General features: G+C 43.4%; 1 protein-coding gene across 2 annotated transcripts in view; it reads right to left on the reverse strand.

The window, feature by feature from the left end:
* The window catches only part of SH2D4B (SH2 domain containing 4B), a 121,914-nt gene that overhangs the window by 57,906 nt on the left and 45,833 nt on the right, over positions 1-18,175 (reverse strand). The window contains exons 5-7 of one of the 2 annotated variants that reach the window (XM_024209564.1): positions 7,596-7,806; positions 7,074-7,075; positions 2,836-2,958 (exon numbers count right to left, since the gene is read on the reverse strand). In XM_024209564.1, coding sequence (XP_024065332.1) covers positions 2,836-2,958; positions 7,074-7,075; positions 7,596-7,806 — 336 coding nt within the window. Of the gene's footprint in view, positions 1-2,835; positions 2,964-7,073; positions 7,076-7,595; positions 7,807-18,175 lie in introns of both variants that reach the window. The other variant, XM_024209555.1, reaches the window with a different exon arrangement.

Genomic DNA, 18,175 nt, shown 5'->3' on the forward strand with positions numbered 1-18,175 from the left:
ATGCTAGCACTCAAGAGCACTTGGCAGGTTCCAGCCCTGATTCAGTAATAGAGCCCAAAATGCAATGAAAGAGTTATGCCTTCTAGCCTCTGGCCAAAATACTTGACAACATTGCTTTCCATGCCATCATCCATTTAAGCAAATGATGAACAAGTTGTTGCTCCTATGGCCAGAGTCATTAGCCAAATTTCAGGGCTTTGCATTATTGTTTCCATTTAAATGAGAAATCAGTAACATGACTCAGGTACATGCTTTGGTGTACTCTCATTTATACACGAAAAATGTGCACAAAGTCCTGGATCCCAGAACACAATGGAAACAAACAGCAAGGAATTTCCTTGCTTCAAAATTGCAAAGTGTGACTCCACAGTGGGCTCTGTACCAAAGTAGCTCTCTCTCTGCTTCGTTTCAGAGTCACACTCAAAACTCCTTTAGGCCTTTTACCATAACATGTTGATGTTTAGCTTCCACCATTCCAAGATAATGCCATTGAACTCTTCACTCTGATGAGGTGTGTTGTGGGAGCCAGCTGGACCTGGACACAATATTCACAACGTGACCCAGTAACAGAGTACTCGTTTGGTTCCCAAAGTTTGTTACAAAATTTGGAACTCAGACAAAGTTTGCTAAAAGATTCACAAAACATCTGAGCACACCAGGCCCGATTTTAGCTTCTGCATTACAATCACATGAAATAGAGTGGGGGTTTTCATATGAAACTAGATGAAACTTGAGGATTTTGATTGAGTTTCACTTTGACAATATGAGCTTGTTCACACAAGTGACAAGGTACCAAAACAATATCTGCATGAACCCCGGCAAATTATTGTTTATATTATCATAGCACCTAGGAGTCTCAATCATGGATCAGGACTCTATTGTGCTAGGCGTGGTACAAACACAGAACAAAAAGACAATCACAAAATTGCTGTGCTTTGCACAGCTCTAAATATAACTTCATTATCTTTGTTGGGTGGAGAAGCAGGAAGAAACTTATTCTCATGATAAGTTTTGTGAGCTTTCAGTGCATAAAGTCACACTCCCATTGACTTCACTGGGCTTTGCATCAAGACCTAGATGACTTGCACAAATACATGTTTGCATCTGCACATGTATATTCATGTGAATGAGCTTCCCTCAAACACTGGGGGGAAAACCTTGCCCATCAGATTGTTTGCAAATAGCAAATAAGTGGGGGTGACTGACCTCAAATAACTTTATTCCTATGAATGTTCACAGATGCTTTCTTGCAGAGTTAAACCAGCTCTACAAATCAGGAAATAAACCATTGAGTTGAATGTTTGCTCCTTTTACCTTTCCATACACTGTAAACTACAAAAAATACCACTATTACATTAACTAACTCTTAGAGACAGCCCATGTCAAATACACCTCTACCTCGATATAACGCTGTCCTCGGGAGCCAAAAAATCTTACCGCGTTATAGGTGAAACCGCATTACATCGAACTTGCTTTGATCCGCTGGAGTGCGCAGGCCCACCCCCCCGGAGTGCTGCTTTACCGCGTTATATCCGAATTCATGTTATATCGGGCCGTGTTATATTGGGGTAGAGGTGTATGTGTATCTACAGGCCCATCTTTCATCTGCATCACTGCTCATAAAAAATGGAAATGTATAATATTTACAAGCTATCTACTTCTTTCTTTTTGTTTGAAGCACCAAGCCATTGAAAATAGCAGCTAGCTGCTGTGTTCTAAAATATTTAAGTAAAAACTTATGTATAGTGAGAAGGATTTGGAATCACAACCTGGAGAGAGACAAGAGCTGTCCATAATTGTATTTCTTCATTTCTTGCATGTAACAGATGATTAGTTGAGGTATGATTCTCCATATGCACATTTAACTTATTTATGCCTTGATAGGCAGGGAGTGAGGGAGGCTCACCTGTCAAAGAGCTCTCAAGGAAAGTGAGGGATTCTCTAAAAACACAACCCCATAATAAGAAATGACAATTGGGGTCAGACAAAGGTCAGGCCCAGCACACCTACTATAATGCTCTAATTCCTAACATTCAGAGGAAAAGAGTATTGTGACTTGGATCTAAAATACATTCAAGCTCATAAATAGAAGTCTTTGTGTCAGCTATGCTTTATACTAATGGCCAGAATGCTTGGTTACCATCTATATAGTTACAGCAAGTATAAACTATGTTTGTAATGCAGGATGAAAATGAGATTAGCATGTGTGCACGTGTAATCCACACACTTTCGGGCTGTGGTGTTCTGTCCCAGCTAGTGACACCAAGACCACTTAGAGAGAGAGAGAGAGAGATTAATGAGTTTGCTCTACTTAGCCTTAGCTCTACTTAGCCTTAGCTAACAGCCAGTTGGCTTTTAGCTCATGCTGTAGAGGCTCGTGTACTAAACTCCAGAGGTCCCAGGTTCAATCCCGCCTGCCAACGACCGGGGTCTGTCAACATTACGCGCACACACACACACACACCTTTCCCAAATGTTGTTCCAGACATTCATTTGTGCAGTTCAGGCTCTGATAATGCTAAGAAATAGGAGGACAACTGGTAAGTGTCACAAATTGGACTACAAAACAGAGAAAAAGAAAATGGGGAAGAATAGTCTCTCTATGATAAAAATAATGGATAGACACTACTTGTCAGACAGCAACCCATTTTATACCAACTTTTGTGAGGAAGGTGAACAAGATTACTCCCGACTAGAGACGCGATTGAAAGTGCCTATTGTGTTCTTTGCAAAAAAACCAAAGATAAACAAAAAACTAAAAACTAGATCCCACCGCTTCAACCCTGAACGTCCTTCAGGCTCAATTATATGAAAAAATAAAGATAACTGAATTACCATGAAACCAGGGCGCTACAGCATGGGTGTTCCTCTCAAACCCAGCACGTCGTGGAAGCTGCTCTTCCTTGAACCAGCGAATGAGGATTTCTCTGGAAATGGGTCTAGAAGGACGCTCCCAAGCTTTCCTACATTTAAAATACAAACAATGGGAGATAGACGTCATGCAGCTGTAGTACAAAAAAATAACCTGCACCATGTTCATAGAGTAAGGGCAACGGGGCTAATCACTACAGTTCACTGGGAATTTTTTCCCTCCCACAGCAAAAAAAAAAAATTTAAACAAAAACAACTGTTTTCCCCCACTTATTTTTTTATTTTATTTCATTGAATAACCAGATTTCTTTTGGGTAGGGAAGGTGTGGATTTGTTTTCCCATAAAAATCCAAACATTTTTGACAAAAGAAATTCCATCACTAAAACGTCAATTTTGTCAATAGCCATTTTCTGACAATAAGCTTCAATGGAAAATGTTCAACCTGCTGTATTATTCACTCTGATTTCTTTTAATTTTTCATAGACAAAAGATTATTATTTGCAGGCAAAAAACTACTTTTTACCTTTTGTGTGAATCCCCTGCATGTTAAGCCAGATTCAGCCATTGTGGCTGGCATGCCTTGACCACAGGAAAACATGAAGAGAAAACATTTCTCTGGAATGTTTCTCTGAGGTGCTTTTCCTTCCCCCTACTTCTACTATTGCTCCACAGGTCCTATGTCCCTACTTATACATCTTGTAAGTCCTCAGTTTCTGTTTGGCTCACTGCATTTTTCTAGCTCTCGCATCTTGTGCTCTGCCTACAACGGAGCTATCATTTAATGATCCATATTTGCAGGCAACCTGAGTAAGTGCTGAAACTAGTATTGTTTTGAATTACAACTCCTTCACCTGGGCAGTCACAGAGAAACACTACTATAACCTACCAGACAACCAAGAACCAACAAAGCAAACTAGATCCTATAGTACTCGATAATGATGAGCTTGCCCTCTAGTGATTGGAGGCCATGCAAGAGAATACTGGGTGCTCTTGATATCTGATGGATATCCTCCTCAGGGTCTGGGTCCTGCGTCCACTGAAGTCAATGGCAGTTTGGCTGCTGATTTCAACAGAAGCAGAATTAGGCCTTTAGCGTAAATGGCAGAACACCTAGGGTTGACCCCAAGGAGTCTCAGTTCAAGTGGCAAGACAGAGACCTAAGTCAGAATATCAGTCGGATATGCCCTAAGGCTTGGTCTACGCTACAAGGTTTTACCAGTAAAACTTGCCTTCTGTTGGCACATCCTTCCGCGCATCCATTCTCAGTTTTGAGTCCTGCCAACAAAACCCATTCAAGCTAAACCACCTCCCCAAATGGCATAAATCCTGTACCAGCACCGTTCCACCAGTACAATACCTGTGTGGATGCTGCATAACTTGTACCTCCAGCAAAAGAACCACAAGGCCCCTGGTCCCACAGCAGTGACTGCTTTTGTCAAATTTTTGAACTCTGCTGCTTAGGGGAAGCTTCCCCACCCCTTAAAATACCCAATATGTTTGCAAATTCCTCTCATCCTGCTAGCCCACCTTTGGTATACTAGAATATAGGTATTATTCCAGGTAAAGCTATAGCTAAAAAAAGCTCAGGTAAACCTCATGATGCTGCCTGGTCCAGGAAAGAATTCTTGGATTTCATCAGCCTGTGAGAGTAGAGGGGTAGTGCAAGCCCAGATGTGGAACTGCTGCAGAAATAAAGATGTTCATCTGGATATTGCAAAGGCCAGAGGTACAACAGGGACAATTAGCACTGTCTGGCAAAGAGAGATGAACTGCATCAGTCCTAACAAAAGATAGGAGGGGACAAAAAAAATCTTGTGCTGTCCTCAAGAACTGCCACTAATATGTACAGCTAGACACCGTACTGAGTGGTGACCCCATCACCACCACACAAATGACAGTGGACACCTCACAACATCTGGAGAAAGGCACCACAGAACTGCAACATGACAGTTAGCTTGTTTAGGAGGGGGATGCGATGTTGCAGAGCCCACAGAGAGTCAAGAGCTCTTCCACACCCAACTGAGCCTGACCCACCTGAATCAAAAGATGGAACCCAGTGAAGAAGGGGAAGAGAAGGGGAAGGGTCCCTTCTGACCTTAAAGTCTATGATTCTATGAAAGGGAACTCCAGTAGATGAAATATACTGCTGCCCATTTATGCATGCTTTCTTCTCAGGGCCCCAAAACCTTCTGGATCCCTCTTCCCCGCTCTGAGAGTAGCCTCTGAACATCTTTTATAACATCTGGTTTGTTTTAAGAGCATGCAACTTGTACAAATAGATACATCTTTGCTAAAAGAACACAATAAGCAACCAATTTTTTCCCCAAATACCTATTTTTGTAGGCAGAAAAAAAAGTAAAATAAAAACAGTGCAAACACAGAAATATACGCAAACCAATACCAGAGTGTTCAAATTAAGTACATGGAAAAGCTGCTCTGACATTATGATAACAGAGAGAGTGCATGCTATCCACACAGGGAAGAAAGCAAACTACACATGGAGGCACAGTTAATTCCCCCAGATATTGCTGCTTTTAAAGATTTTATATGGGTGGCCTAGACAGCTTACCCACTCCTGGATCCTAAAGTCCAGAGCTCACTTCTCTCTGATTCTGTTTAAGAGTGGAAGATAAACAGGACTCCAAACAGCCTTGTGGGAACTGTTTAAGCATGAATTAAAAGTGCTGGTTTTATAGCAATTTTCTGCCTAGGGCCAAATCATGAAATTGCTCCCAGTTGATTTCTACACAACTACAGTAGACAAAGTGAGCATGGTAGGGGCAGGAGGAAAAAAATTAAAGACAACCACACAGATAGAGACAAACGATGATGAGTAAAAGGAACAAAACGCTTCAACACACAGAGAAAATCAGCAGGGAAAAATAGACAGGAAAGAAGGACGAAGGGAGGAAATAAAAACCCAGACAAGCTTTCCAAAGAACATAGAAGGTGAAAGAAATAGGAATCTCACACAGAAATAACATCATTTTACTGTGACTTTAGACAGCCCTGAACTGAAGAGGCAGTGCACAAATTTACACCAGCCCAGGATTACCCTCAGGAAGCACTGTGACTCACACTCACCCCTCTAGAGATACTGTGCTAACCCCCTTTCCCTTGCTCAAGGGAGCAGTAATCTGCTGATGTCCACACCAGTAGCAGATTACAACGCACCCCATACCTGCTTAGCTGCACTGGCCACCTCACTGGAGGAACAATACTTTGACTCTGCCCCTTCTCCCTCTGTTCACCCACCTGCCCTCTCCCCCCTCCCCCCATATGAGGAGTACACACATACGAAGTAGCTGTTATTCCTATGCATGCAGATCCAAGATCTGGGTAGACTGTACAAGGGTTTAAGGAGAGTTCTTACTCCCCTGATTCCCTTCAGCAGGTATGTAGTTTGAGTCACAATCTAGTCATACACAATGACAAAAAGATGCTTTAAGAGATAAGAAAAACAAACAATACCACATTTTAAACATAGATGTGACTTGGAGATGGATAAACAGCTTTGGACAAGGGCTGGATAAGGATCCAAACTTTTTTCAGGTCTTCTCAGCCCTACTTGTGAGTAATTCACACCAAACAACACCCAATTCTATAATAAATAACTCCATTTAGAAAGCAGAGAACTTCAGGCTGAATTATAGCCCCTAGTTTTCGAAATTTACTATCTTTATTAGTGTGTTTATTTCAGAGAAGATTCTTTGATGTAAGTGGTTTGGGAAAATAAAAATAATGAGAAGATTGTTTTGACAAGTGGCTTGATGGCGAGTGTAGAGATCCCACCGCATTTCAGACAGAGCAATTTTGATTCCTCAAACTGGGAATTTAAACAACCCATCTGCAGTGAGTTTCCGTATCTCACATAACAAGACAAAGAGATTGCTTGTCAAAACAGAACACAAACCCCAAGCAGGAGGGGACTGAAGTCCTTTTGGTGCTGCCGGGCTGCCAGACATCACAAGCACATTGACTAGTAATCGCAAAACTTGGCAATAAAAGGGAAAATAAGAGTTGAATTACTCTTTCTTCCCTGAATGTGCATTTTTTTTAACTTTACCACCTTGCCCAGTTCATGTTATCTTGTTCATCTTACTAAGCCTAATTAATAATGTCAGATGGCAACATATATACCCACAAGGAGCGACTGATAAATTTCACAGCAGATGGGGTGCTGTGTTGGATTGTTTTTCACTTCTGGAATCCACGTGGTTTACGAAAGAGACAGATGAAGGATCAATAGGTTTAAAGAAAAAAAAAAAAACCTCAGAAGACCCTTGATTTTGCCATCAGAAAACTCAACTGAAACTTAAAAGGTTGTCCCCTCTATAAAATGTGTCAAAGAGCACTTGAGCAGCAGTTATTTCTAGGCTGCAGGGCTAAGGTTTGCTTGAGAATTTGTTTGATTCTCTCTCTATCACAGCCTTGCATTCTTATCAAATCATTGACTTTTTTAAAGACCCATCTTTTTGTAGATGCTAAAAGAGCCTTTTAAAAGCAAACACCATTTAATTGACATTATGCACTCAGTGCATTTTGATCTTTTTAAAACATCCCCTTTCTATTCAGGGTCAAGAGCAACACTGTGGAGAATCTCAAATAAAACAAAATTAAATTAAAAATTAAAAATAAAATAAAAGAAGCACTTGTTAAAATGGGGGTGAAAGCCCATGAATGGAGGATCAATTTTTTTGAGTCCCCTACAATACGAACGAACCTGGCTGGTGTAGTGAGCGTCATTAGTGGGCTAGGACTGTTGCTGTTCAGCTTTATCTCTGGCTCATTATTCAGGCTGGTCCCCTTGAACAGGTTACTCAAGCCAGCCACTTTTCCTTTCTGGATGGCTCGTAAGGATTGCCGTCGATATTCATCCCGGGCCCTGCGTGCTTTGTGGCTCCTTTCCTCATCTGCAGCCTTTGAGCGGCGCACTGGGTGGGGAAGAAAGTCATTTGTGTTTTAGAAATATATTCATGGCTCTTTACCCTTTTCTTTATAGAACAATTATCTACATTCATTCCTCTCTATTACCTGATTTTAAAAATATTCAGATTCCAACACACAAAATACCACCAAAGGATTGAATAATGGTTTGGCTAATGTCCTTTGCAGTTGTGTAAAATAAAGGAAATCTAAACTCTTATTCCAGGTCATAAATTCACCATGGCCAGGGCTGGGCAGGAATTAATGCTCTAAATTCCAACACTGCATAGTATATTAGGCATGTGTCATGGAGTCACTGGGCCAATGCTCTGGAACTACTCCATACAAAGCCAGTCAGGACTCTGGTGTAGCATGCCTCCTCTCTCTGAGCATACTGTCTCCAGAGCAATAACCTTACACAGCTTTGACCTCCCTGGGTCTGACCTTGGAGCATTCAGCATCCCCTTCCACACCGTGTGCTTCCCGCAGTGAGTCCGCCCGGGTGGGGCTCCTGGAGAAGCCAGAGGGCCCTGCACCCCAACTCCTCAGTCAGCAGTGACTCTCAGTCAGTGTGTAGAAGAGAAAGGTTTATTAGTTGACAGGAACACAGTGTAGAACAGAGCTTGCTATCACAGAAATCAGTGAATTTCATCCAAGTCCATCTTGGGGACTCCTGGGCCAGACGGCCTGGACTCCCCCTCTTCCAGTCCCCCAAAGCAGACTGCCAAGCTACCAGCGATCCGACCTCCGACACCCCACCTGTGGCTCCTCCTCCTTCTCTTTGTCCTGCTTCCCGGGCAAAAGGTGTCACCTGGTCGCACCTCCATCCTGGGTCTCAGGTTACATACATGCAGACAGCTGGGCAGCCTCACCGGCCCCGAGGGCCTCAGCAAAAATCACACACCCAATTCCCACCACCAAAATATTGGTGCAGTACACAGGGAAATGGAGGTACACACAGTATTAGTATAGGACAGTAAGACTCACATGCAACATAACAAGATGAATAAAATCCCACTTCGTCACAGTATGTCATAGGGATGCATGCCTCTGAGGCATCAGGTATGGACCCACAGTTGGGGAAAGCATACCAGGCTTGGACACTGAGACACAAGTGGTCCAATCTCAATGGTCAATCTTTTGAGAATGGGTAGAGTAAAGGTTAATAGCAATAAACCATTACAAGGCATGTATTTGATGCCTGCTTGGGCTGCATTATGAGAAACTCAGTCTTTGGCTTCATGACTTCAGACACCAATGCCCTGTTCAAGCAAAACACTGAAGCACATGCTTAATTTCAGCACATGAGTAGCTGGATTCAATGGGATTATTCACCTGGTTAAACACATGATTAAGTGCTTTGTTGGATCAGAGCTCAACAGCATACCGTTGTGAGACTTAATGCTCTTAGATTACGGCTCCTTAAATTGAAATATTCTTTAGAATAATATAAAAATAGTTTGTGGGATACATGCAGGGTATCTTTCCACTATGAAAAGCAGTTCCTAGGAGAAGGATCACAGAGAATACTAGGCTAAAGTTTATGAACACCCTTTCCCTACTGTTTTGAGTATAAATGTTTTTCTTTTTAAAAAATAAGTTCCCTGGGCTACTTTGATCCCTTCTCCAGCCCCAAGTGCTATGCTGCCCTTTCACCGTCTGTGAGAGTCCCAGCTGCCTGTCACTTTCAATACACTTGGTGATAAAAACTAAATTTGGCATAAAGAACGCTTCCAATTGTGGGGTTTTTGTTTGGCTGTTTTTCCTCTGTCTCACCCCCCCCCCCCGCCCCCACCACCACTTTCTAAAAATAGAAAATGGGTTAAAAGTGACAGAAGGGACAAAGGACACCTTGTGCTTTGGTAAGGCAGTATAAAATTTGAGTCTCAACAACTCGAGAACCAAGCTGTGTAGTAGGGGTATGTCTACACTGCATTGTACAACTGGATCTGTGGAACCTGGGTTTGTGGACTTGGTATTTCCGAGCCCACCTCTGAGCATCCACCCAGCAGGGCCGGCTTTATGAACTGCGGGGCCAAATTCGAATACCCGGCGGCAGTCCGGGGCTTTGGCAGCACTTCGGCGGCAGGGGGTCCGCTCTGGGTCTTCTGCGGCACTGAAGGACACCCCCCCCCCCCGCCGAAATGCCCCTGAAAACCCGGGGGGGGACAACCCCCCCCCCCCCCGCCCCACCGCCGAAATGCCACCAAAGACCCCGAGCGGAGCGCCGCCGGGTGAGTAAAAAAAATTAAAAGATGCCTAAGGTGCAGAAACAGGGCCCTCTTAAGCGCAGGGCCCGATTCCGGGGAATCAGGGGAATCGGCCTAAAGCCGGCCGTGCCACCCAGCATTGTAAAACTTGATTTACAATTACTGGACCCAGGTCTCAGCTATGCTATTGTATCCATACTGCACTATGCACACCTTCTGACCTGGGTCTAGCAGCTTGATCTGCACCCACACTGCAAAATGACTGGGCTTGGACCACAGTTTCAGTGGGACTCAGGTTCTGACCCACCACCCGTGAGCAGGGCCCTAGGACCTGGGTTCTGAGTGCTTGTTGATCTGGGTCACACTGATTTGCACGTGGGCAGACAGGGAGGTTGCTCTCAAACCTGAGTCAGAACCTGGGCTTTGCAGGCAGTGTAGACATACCCTAACCGAGTCCTATCCTCTGTGGATTGTGGCAGAGGGGATACGTAACCAGAGCGGGATGAATAACAGATTTTTTAAGTCAGTGGCAATTTTGAAAAGTCAAAAAAAAAAATCATTTCCAGGTTGAATAAAATGTTTCATTTCAGCAAAATCTAAACGTTTGGCTTCAATTTCTACCATTTTAATAGGTTGTGGATTTTAAAAAAATAAGGACATTTTGAAACAAAAGGTTGTCTCAAATAAAAAATGGTAATGTTTCATTTTGAAAATGTCTAAACATTTAGATTCTTTCTGATTGTCTCCCTCAAAATGAACAACTCAGCACAACCGACAAGTTCAATAAATGATTTAGTGTTGCTGAATCTGCATTTTTTCACTGAAAAAAAGTGGGCTGCACTAGCATATAAAATATGCATATCCATAATCTGGAATGATGAGGCTGCTATCCTTGACTGAGGCCATCAGAGGCAAGACATCCATGACTGAGGCCTCCTGAGCACTCTTCATTTCGAACTTGTGTGTTCAAAAGGTCAGAGTTAAGAATTTCACAGCTGTTTCATCACTGTTTTACAACTGGGATAGTCCCATAAAGCAGAAGCTATTACCACCATCACTAGTGTGAGGTTAAATCAGTTACCTGCCCAAAATGAGAATGTTTCCTAAAATTATGAGAGCCTAGAAACAAAAGGGTATAATGAAAATGGTTTTGTTACCTCAACAATAGAGGATATTAACTGTGTCCACTATAAGTCTAAATATTTTTATTCTTATCACACCTTTCTCTCATAGTACTTTCCAATGGCTGCTAGCCCTATTGTCCGCAATATGTTGTTCACTTACTCTTAAGAAAAAGTGTTCCCCCATCAACGAATAGAGGAGCAATACCCTTTCAGCCACTGCAATGCACAGTATACGCATATTTGTTCTAACTCCAAGAGCCCTCTTCTAAGCCAGAATACTCATGGCAGGATTGATAATTGCTACTGGAGGCAATAGCTTGATTCTTTAATATTTGCTTCGCTGGATGTTAAGGGTTTGTTTTGTACTGGAATAATTTGCCTGCCTAAAGATATTTATGTCTCAAAAAACATCAAAATGGGGCTCGAGGCACTAGAAAAAAAAGTGAGTTGATAAATGAATACTCACTGTGCAGTTCTTAGTGCATACAAGATTTTTGAAAAGCAAGGAAGGCGCTGCATGTGTAGTACATAGTTGTGTATGCAGCACATACACTACCTCTTCTCCCTCCGCAGTGATACCTGTGACTGGCAATGCATGCATGCAGGTATTCTGCTAGACAGCCACATTTCAAGAGACTGCTTGCCTGCTTCAGGTTTTCACTCTTGAGGTGAAATAAGCATAAGTATATATTGATTTATGTGAATTATAGAAACACTCAATGGAGCCAGGAAATAATAAAAGAAAGAGCAGACCTTGCAAGAAAATCTATAAGCAAACAAGGGACCAACGAATGTCCACAAACTTTGGAGGTTTAGTAACATCAAAGGGGTGTGCTGGAGTGGAAGCAAATAAAGAGATTGGATTTAATAAGTGATCCAAGAAAAATTATCCAGTTTCAGTCTGGTGCTTTCATCTATACACTTGGTAGAATTACAGTTTGGGTAAATACTTTGGGTCTATCTAAAAATTCACCCTGAATTTTCAGCTGGGTGGAGTACTGAACTACTGCATACTATGGAAAACAGAGAAACAGTTTTCACTGTTCACCCTACAGGTGAAGTGATTCCTAAATGTAATTTGAGTGGGGCAACAGTATTACTTGGAAAGCTTTTCTGTTTCATCTTTAAGAATATGAGGCACAAAACACGGGTTGCTCTAAATATGGTCATTGTCTTTGTAATAATGCCACCAGCAGCAATGAAGATAAGTCTTAAGTGCAATGCTGCATGGTAAGTAAATAATGTTAGAGAACAGTCATCATTTGTCACAGCTGTATCACAGCTAGAACCAGAGTTCTGAATACAGTAAAGAATCTTGAGTTCTCTAGGATCCACTGGTATATATATATTGGACTTCCCTGGATAGCCTGCCTATATCTAAGAAGAATGGCAAGAAAAAAAGCAAAAGCATCTACATGCTCCATTTCACTCAGCCATAGACAAGTACTTCAACAGAGATGTGTCTACAATCCTTACTTTGGTTAATACTTGTATATCGGTAGGGGCCAGTAACCTATACTACATTTTCCTGTTCATATAAAGATATTGTAACACTTTTACCATCTAGGGAGTTGCCCTTTGTATGAAGAGTGGCATTCTTAAGCAGAGTGGCATTGTTTGGAATGGTTTAACATTAACATGTCTTTTCCAGAGAAACTTTGGTCTCTGACTGACAGTTCTTCCTCCCTCTTATATTTTATCACATATATTCATAGTGACACCTGGGCTGAATTCTGTCTTTTTGTGTTTTGCAATTGTCCTCACTACAGATTTCTTAACAGAAGTAACAGAAAAACTATACAACAATACACATGGACTTGCAGGGCCTCCTACTGAACATTCTTCTGTCAGTAAGAAAAAGGCAGAGTTTTCCCTGTCTCACTTCTCAGAGCAAGACAGGATTTAAGCCTCCCAACACCCACAGATCCCTGAAAAAGTTGACAGAGGCTCTATGTCTTTATAATTGTTGCAGGAGCTGTGCTGTCATGTTGTCCCCAGCTTCCACTGACCTCCCTCTAGGGAATCCACCGAGGGGGAGAGGGAACTCACAGGAGCTAATGATCCAAGGTCAGTGGCGTTAAATTTATTCCTGGAATACTCAGGGCCAGTGAGGGGAAATGAAAGGGCGGGGAGAGGCCATCTGTGGTCCCACCCTCTCTATAGCTAGCTGACTCAAGGCAGTCAGCAGGACCATGCAAGTCATGGGGTTGATCCTCACCTTGCTGTGCCTTTCTGTGCACTCAGAATGCCACTCATGGAAGCATAAGGGTGCATTTGGCCCTGTATCTCTAATACTTCTTGTTTCCTTGTCCTTTGCATACAGCTGGGTAACTAAATCCTTATTCTCAGTGCCCTACCTGACTCTGTCGCTTCTCCAGCTCTTTATGCTGGGGTCAAGACCAGCGCAGATATTGTCATGCTGAATGCCTATACATGCAGCAGCTACAATCTCTGCACCACTTGTTATCTTTCAGAACACATTGTAGCCTTCCATCTCCCACCCTGTCAATAGGAAGGCAAAAGGAGCTTGGACGTCTGGTATTATTCATTGTATGAATGAAATTATTTTTCCTGTTTGACTGCCCGGAGATACTCTGTGCTACAGGTTGTGTATTTTTAACACCTCTCTGCCACTGGGTATAAAATCATCCATGGTCAGACTAAAGGATCTAATAGTCTCTTCTGGCCTTAAAGTCTCTGAATCACCAGCATAAATTGGCCTCTCTCTAAGTACACACCTGGCCACGTGAAGATGCGCACACATCATCAGTGCATCCCCTTGTGTTACGATACAATTGTGCAGGGCTTTTCTCCTCCAGTACCCCCGCAGGCCATCTGTCTTCAGACATCACTCAGCCTTCCAGCTGAGAAGCAGGTAGCCCAAATCCCTTCCTGGGTAACAAAATACCCAACTGTACATCCAAATAAATATCTAAACCAAAAATTCTTCTACCCCTGTTGGACTGCATGAAGCCCTCTGCTTCTTAGCCCCTACTCCTGAGCCCTACAGAGCTTCTCTGATGCAGCTTTCTCCCAGCAGGTTTTCCCTACTGCCTCCCCTCTTTGGGGACTCTGACAGCTTCCCTTAGGGATCTTCCTGCTACTTACAGGCCCTCTCTCAGCCCCCCTGCCATAGCCAGCTGGCTCCCTTTGGGTCTCTTCCAGCCTACCTTCCCCAAACCCTTCCCAGAGAGAGAACTCCCCTTGCTTGTCTCTCCTGGGTCTCCTCCTAGCCTGAGCTCTGTTTAAATAATCCTCTGTCTGATCTCCTGCAGCTGGGGTCAGACATTATAATTACATCTCCATCACACACAGCCAGAGGATAGCTGTCTGGCTACTGGTAAGGCTGACCATGGCTTGCCTTAAAGGGCCAGCCAGCCTGTGACAGACCCTCATCACCATAGTGCCTGCGCCCCTCTCCATTATTAATGGATGCTATCCTCATATCTTCCCTGTGAAGCAGGGAAATATTATCCCTATTTTACAAACTGGGAACTGAGGCAACAGAGTAGATTTGCTAAGGTCACACACAAACCTGTGGCTGAGCCAAGAATCAAACCCTGGTCTCAAGAGTCTGAGTCCAAGTTCACCACCCTATCCTCATCCTTCCTATTAGGTTACAGTATTGCCAGAAGCAAAGGAGGGCACATTCTCCTTCAACTCACGTGTGATGGACAAGAGAGAAGAATCTGCTATAGGGTTACCATATTTCAAGTTACCAAATAGAGGACACTGCCGGGGGGTGGTGGGGAAGGAGTTGGGGAACTGGAGGAGAGTGTGTGTACTGGGAAGGGGTATTTGGAGGGGGTACAGTTGGGAGGTGCTGGAGGGGGTATTTGAAGGGTGTTGGGGGGGTGTTTTGGGTGTGGATTTTGGGGGGTTTGGAGGGGGTACCTGCAGCCGCACACTCAAGGTGGGGAGCAGTATCATGCTCCCTGTCACAGTGGCAGGGTAGCTGGCGCAGTCCAGGGACACAGTGCCAGCCCATCAGTCAGTCCTCCCTGCAGGCCTCTCCCCCACCACAGGGTGGGAGCTGGGACTTGGCCCTGTCACTCCTCCTAGCCGGGCTCTGAGGCCCTGCGGCGGGATAGGCTGCCTGGCCAAGAGGCGTTTATCTGGCGGGCCAAGCCAGGGTGGGTGGGATCCGGCAGTCAGGGCCGTCCCTAGGGGGAGGTGGGGCCCAGGATATAGGCTCCGAGTTTCTATTCTGCTGGGGGGGGCTCCCCCTGGCTTCACCCAGGACCTGCCCCCACTTCTCCCCTTCCCCCAAGGCCCCACCCTCAACCCTGCCTCTTCCCACCCCTGCCTCACCTCTTCCCCGCCCAGTTCCGCACCCTCCCTTCAAGCACACTTCGCCCTCGCTCCTCTCCCCTCCCCGCCAGCATCTCCTGACACTGCCAAACATCTGATCTGTGACAGGTACTGCGGGGGGGGGGGGGGGGGGGAGGGGGGGATGATCAGTGGGGCCCGCCAGAGGGCGGGAGGCGCTAGTGGGAAGGGAAGGTTCTGGTAGGGGAGCTCCTCCTTGCCCTCCGTCCACCTGCTGCTTGTCTCCCATTTGGCTCCTCACCCCACTCGCCCACCCGCCTCCCACCTCACCTCCCTGCCTGCGGGGCCTCCCAAAGTGGGTGGCCTGGGGCGGTTGCAATATTTGCCATACCCAAGGGACAGCTCTGCTGGCAGTTGTGGATGCAGGGGAAGGACCACTCGAGATGTGGAGATGGCTCTTTCTGAACTGCACCATCTGCTCCACAAAAATCCCCAACATTTCCTCTTATTTGAAAAATCCACCCGGATGGAGGGCGGAGGACCAAAAAAAAAAAAAAAAAAGGAGGTCATGTCCAGGAAAACCCAGGTGTATGGTAACCCTAATCTGCACAGTCTGTAAGAGTGAGACCAACTAGCCTGGAACCTTGGAACATTGGAGCTTTTGAATCTGGGCTGAGATTTGATTTGGCCTTAGTTATTCCAGATCACTTTACCAGTCCCTACAATTTTCTAAACATGCCAAAGTTATCTTTTTACTGAAAACAGAGCACTGACTTTTATATTTCCATATAGACTCGGTAAAATCCCTCTCTGCAGTTCTGACAGGATTCTAACTCTAGATCTTTTAATACAGATGTGGATTAATTCATGCAGTGCTGGGACTGAACTCGAGTGAGTCACATCATTTGCGAAAGATTAGGAGCTCTCCATTTTTTATGGTCTATTTTGTGCTTTTGAAGCACTATGAGTCACAGCTGGAGCAGGGTGAGTTCTGCAAAAAAATGTGCCATGAATATGCATCCCAATTTTAAAAGCTTTTGCTTCAGCTGTGCCCTTGTTAATAATTCTTAGTTTGTAGCTTGTTTATGAGTAGTTCATAATGACTATTTAATATTCAAATTCAAAATTCAACATTTTGAGTACACGTATATGTCACATGGTATGTTTCTGTTCCCCTGTTGGAAATTGACTTCCTATAAATATTCTGCAGTATGGCTCCTGGTCAACAATCTGCTTATGTTAAAGCTGTAAAGCTATTCAGCAAAACACTCTAAGGCCCATTGAAATCAATGAGCCTCAAGCACGTACTTAAAATTAAGCATGTGCTTAAATGCATTGCTGAATAGGAGCCTATTTGCTTAAAAATCATTCTTTTAGCAAACATTCCTGCCAGTAAACATGTTCACTTGAATTTTTATGGAAAGCAAACACAAAGAAGTTGTGTTCACACAATCTAAGCAAATTCCCTTAAAAATTCAAACAAAAATGTACAGACTTTTTTGCAGTAGTCACTCTGCTCTCATTAATAATACTGTAATACTGTTCACATTGGAGATTAATAGAACTGGTCAAACAGTGTTCGATTAACATAGTACTCAGTAAATTTTGCTGTTTTCCATCAAATAATTTATTCCACAAATAGATTTTTGCAGTATTCAATCCCACTTATAGGTATTAAACAATTTTTCCAGTGGTATTTTACAAGTCCTTTGTTTGCAACTATGCAACAAGCACAGATCACTATAGAGACTGGAACATAATACTACTCATGAACACTTTGAGAATCCATGACATGGATTTTATTATGGTTAGGAACAAAGTTGAGCAATATCTATACATGCCTATCTCCCAAACTAACTCCACTTCTTCTTAGTCTCATGCTATTATTAGCCATTACAAGCACACTGACACATGGACTTCTTGGTTCACTCTTTTCCATTAATCTTATTCACATTATTCCATTAATACACTATTCTGCTAATACACTTATACCCTTCTATACTTGTATCAACTCACAACTGCTCTCCAAGACATTCCTATCATATGTCCAGCATGTGAAATCTAAATGTATAATTACATTTATAACGTCAATTGTTTTTTATAGTGGCAATTACTCAAGATATTCCACACTAGACATTTAGTCTATTAAAAAGCACTAAAAATATGTATTTCAATTAACTATAGCAAAGTGACACTACAGCAGTTCTAAGGGCTTTTATTGTTATTTGGCACAATCAAGTGAACTGAAGTGAACAACAGAAACTAAAATTAGCAACACTTCGTCTATGCCTATTGCTTTGGCAATAAACAGCTGAGAAATAATGTGATGATGAGAGATGAATCCTCATTCCTTTCTAAATTCCATCTACTAAATAAATTAGTAGTGTCATCAATATCATTGCTACATTTGCCCTCCACAACAGATGCACTAGCACTGCTGCTCCTCTTCAGCTGTGACCCCTGCTGCTACTGAGTGCAGGGGGCTGACTTCAAGAAGAACCTGGCCCAGCTCCTAATGGATAATGTGGCTTCAACAGCAGGTGCAGAATGGCAAAGATGCTAATGCTGCATCTGACAGTGCCTCCTTTGCGTAGGCATGTGCTTACTTATTTATTTATTTAGTATTTAGGACAGAGGCCAAACACAGTTACTGCAAGCCTAACAGTACTGTAAACTTTTGCTACAATGTTGCAATGGGGAGCCTAAAGCCTGAACAGAAAGTGTAGGGATATTAAAGAAGGTACTAACAGTGATTCCCCCAAGTGACAGTGACC

The sequence above is a fragment of the Terrapene carolina genome, unplaced genomic scaffold (genome assembly GCF_002925995.2).
Source record: "Terrapene carolina triunguis isolate 2854851 unplaced genomic scaffold, T_m_triunguis-2.0 Scaffold146, whole genome shotgun sequence".
Taxonomy (NCBI): Eukaryota; Metazoa; Chordata; order Testudines; family Emydidae; genus Terrapene; species Terrapene triunguis.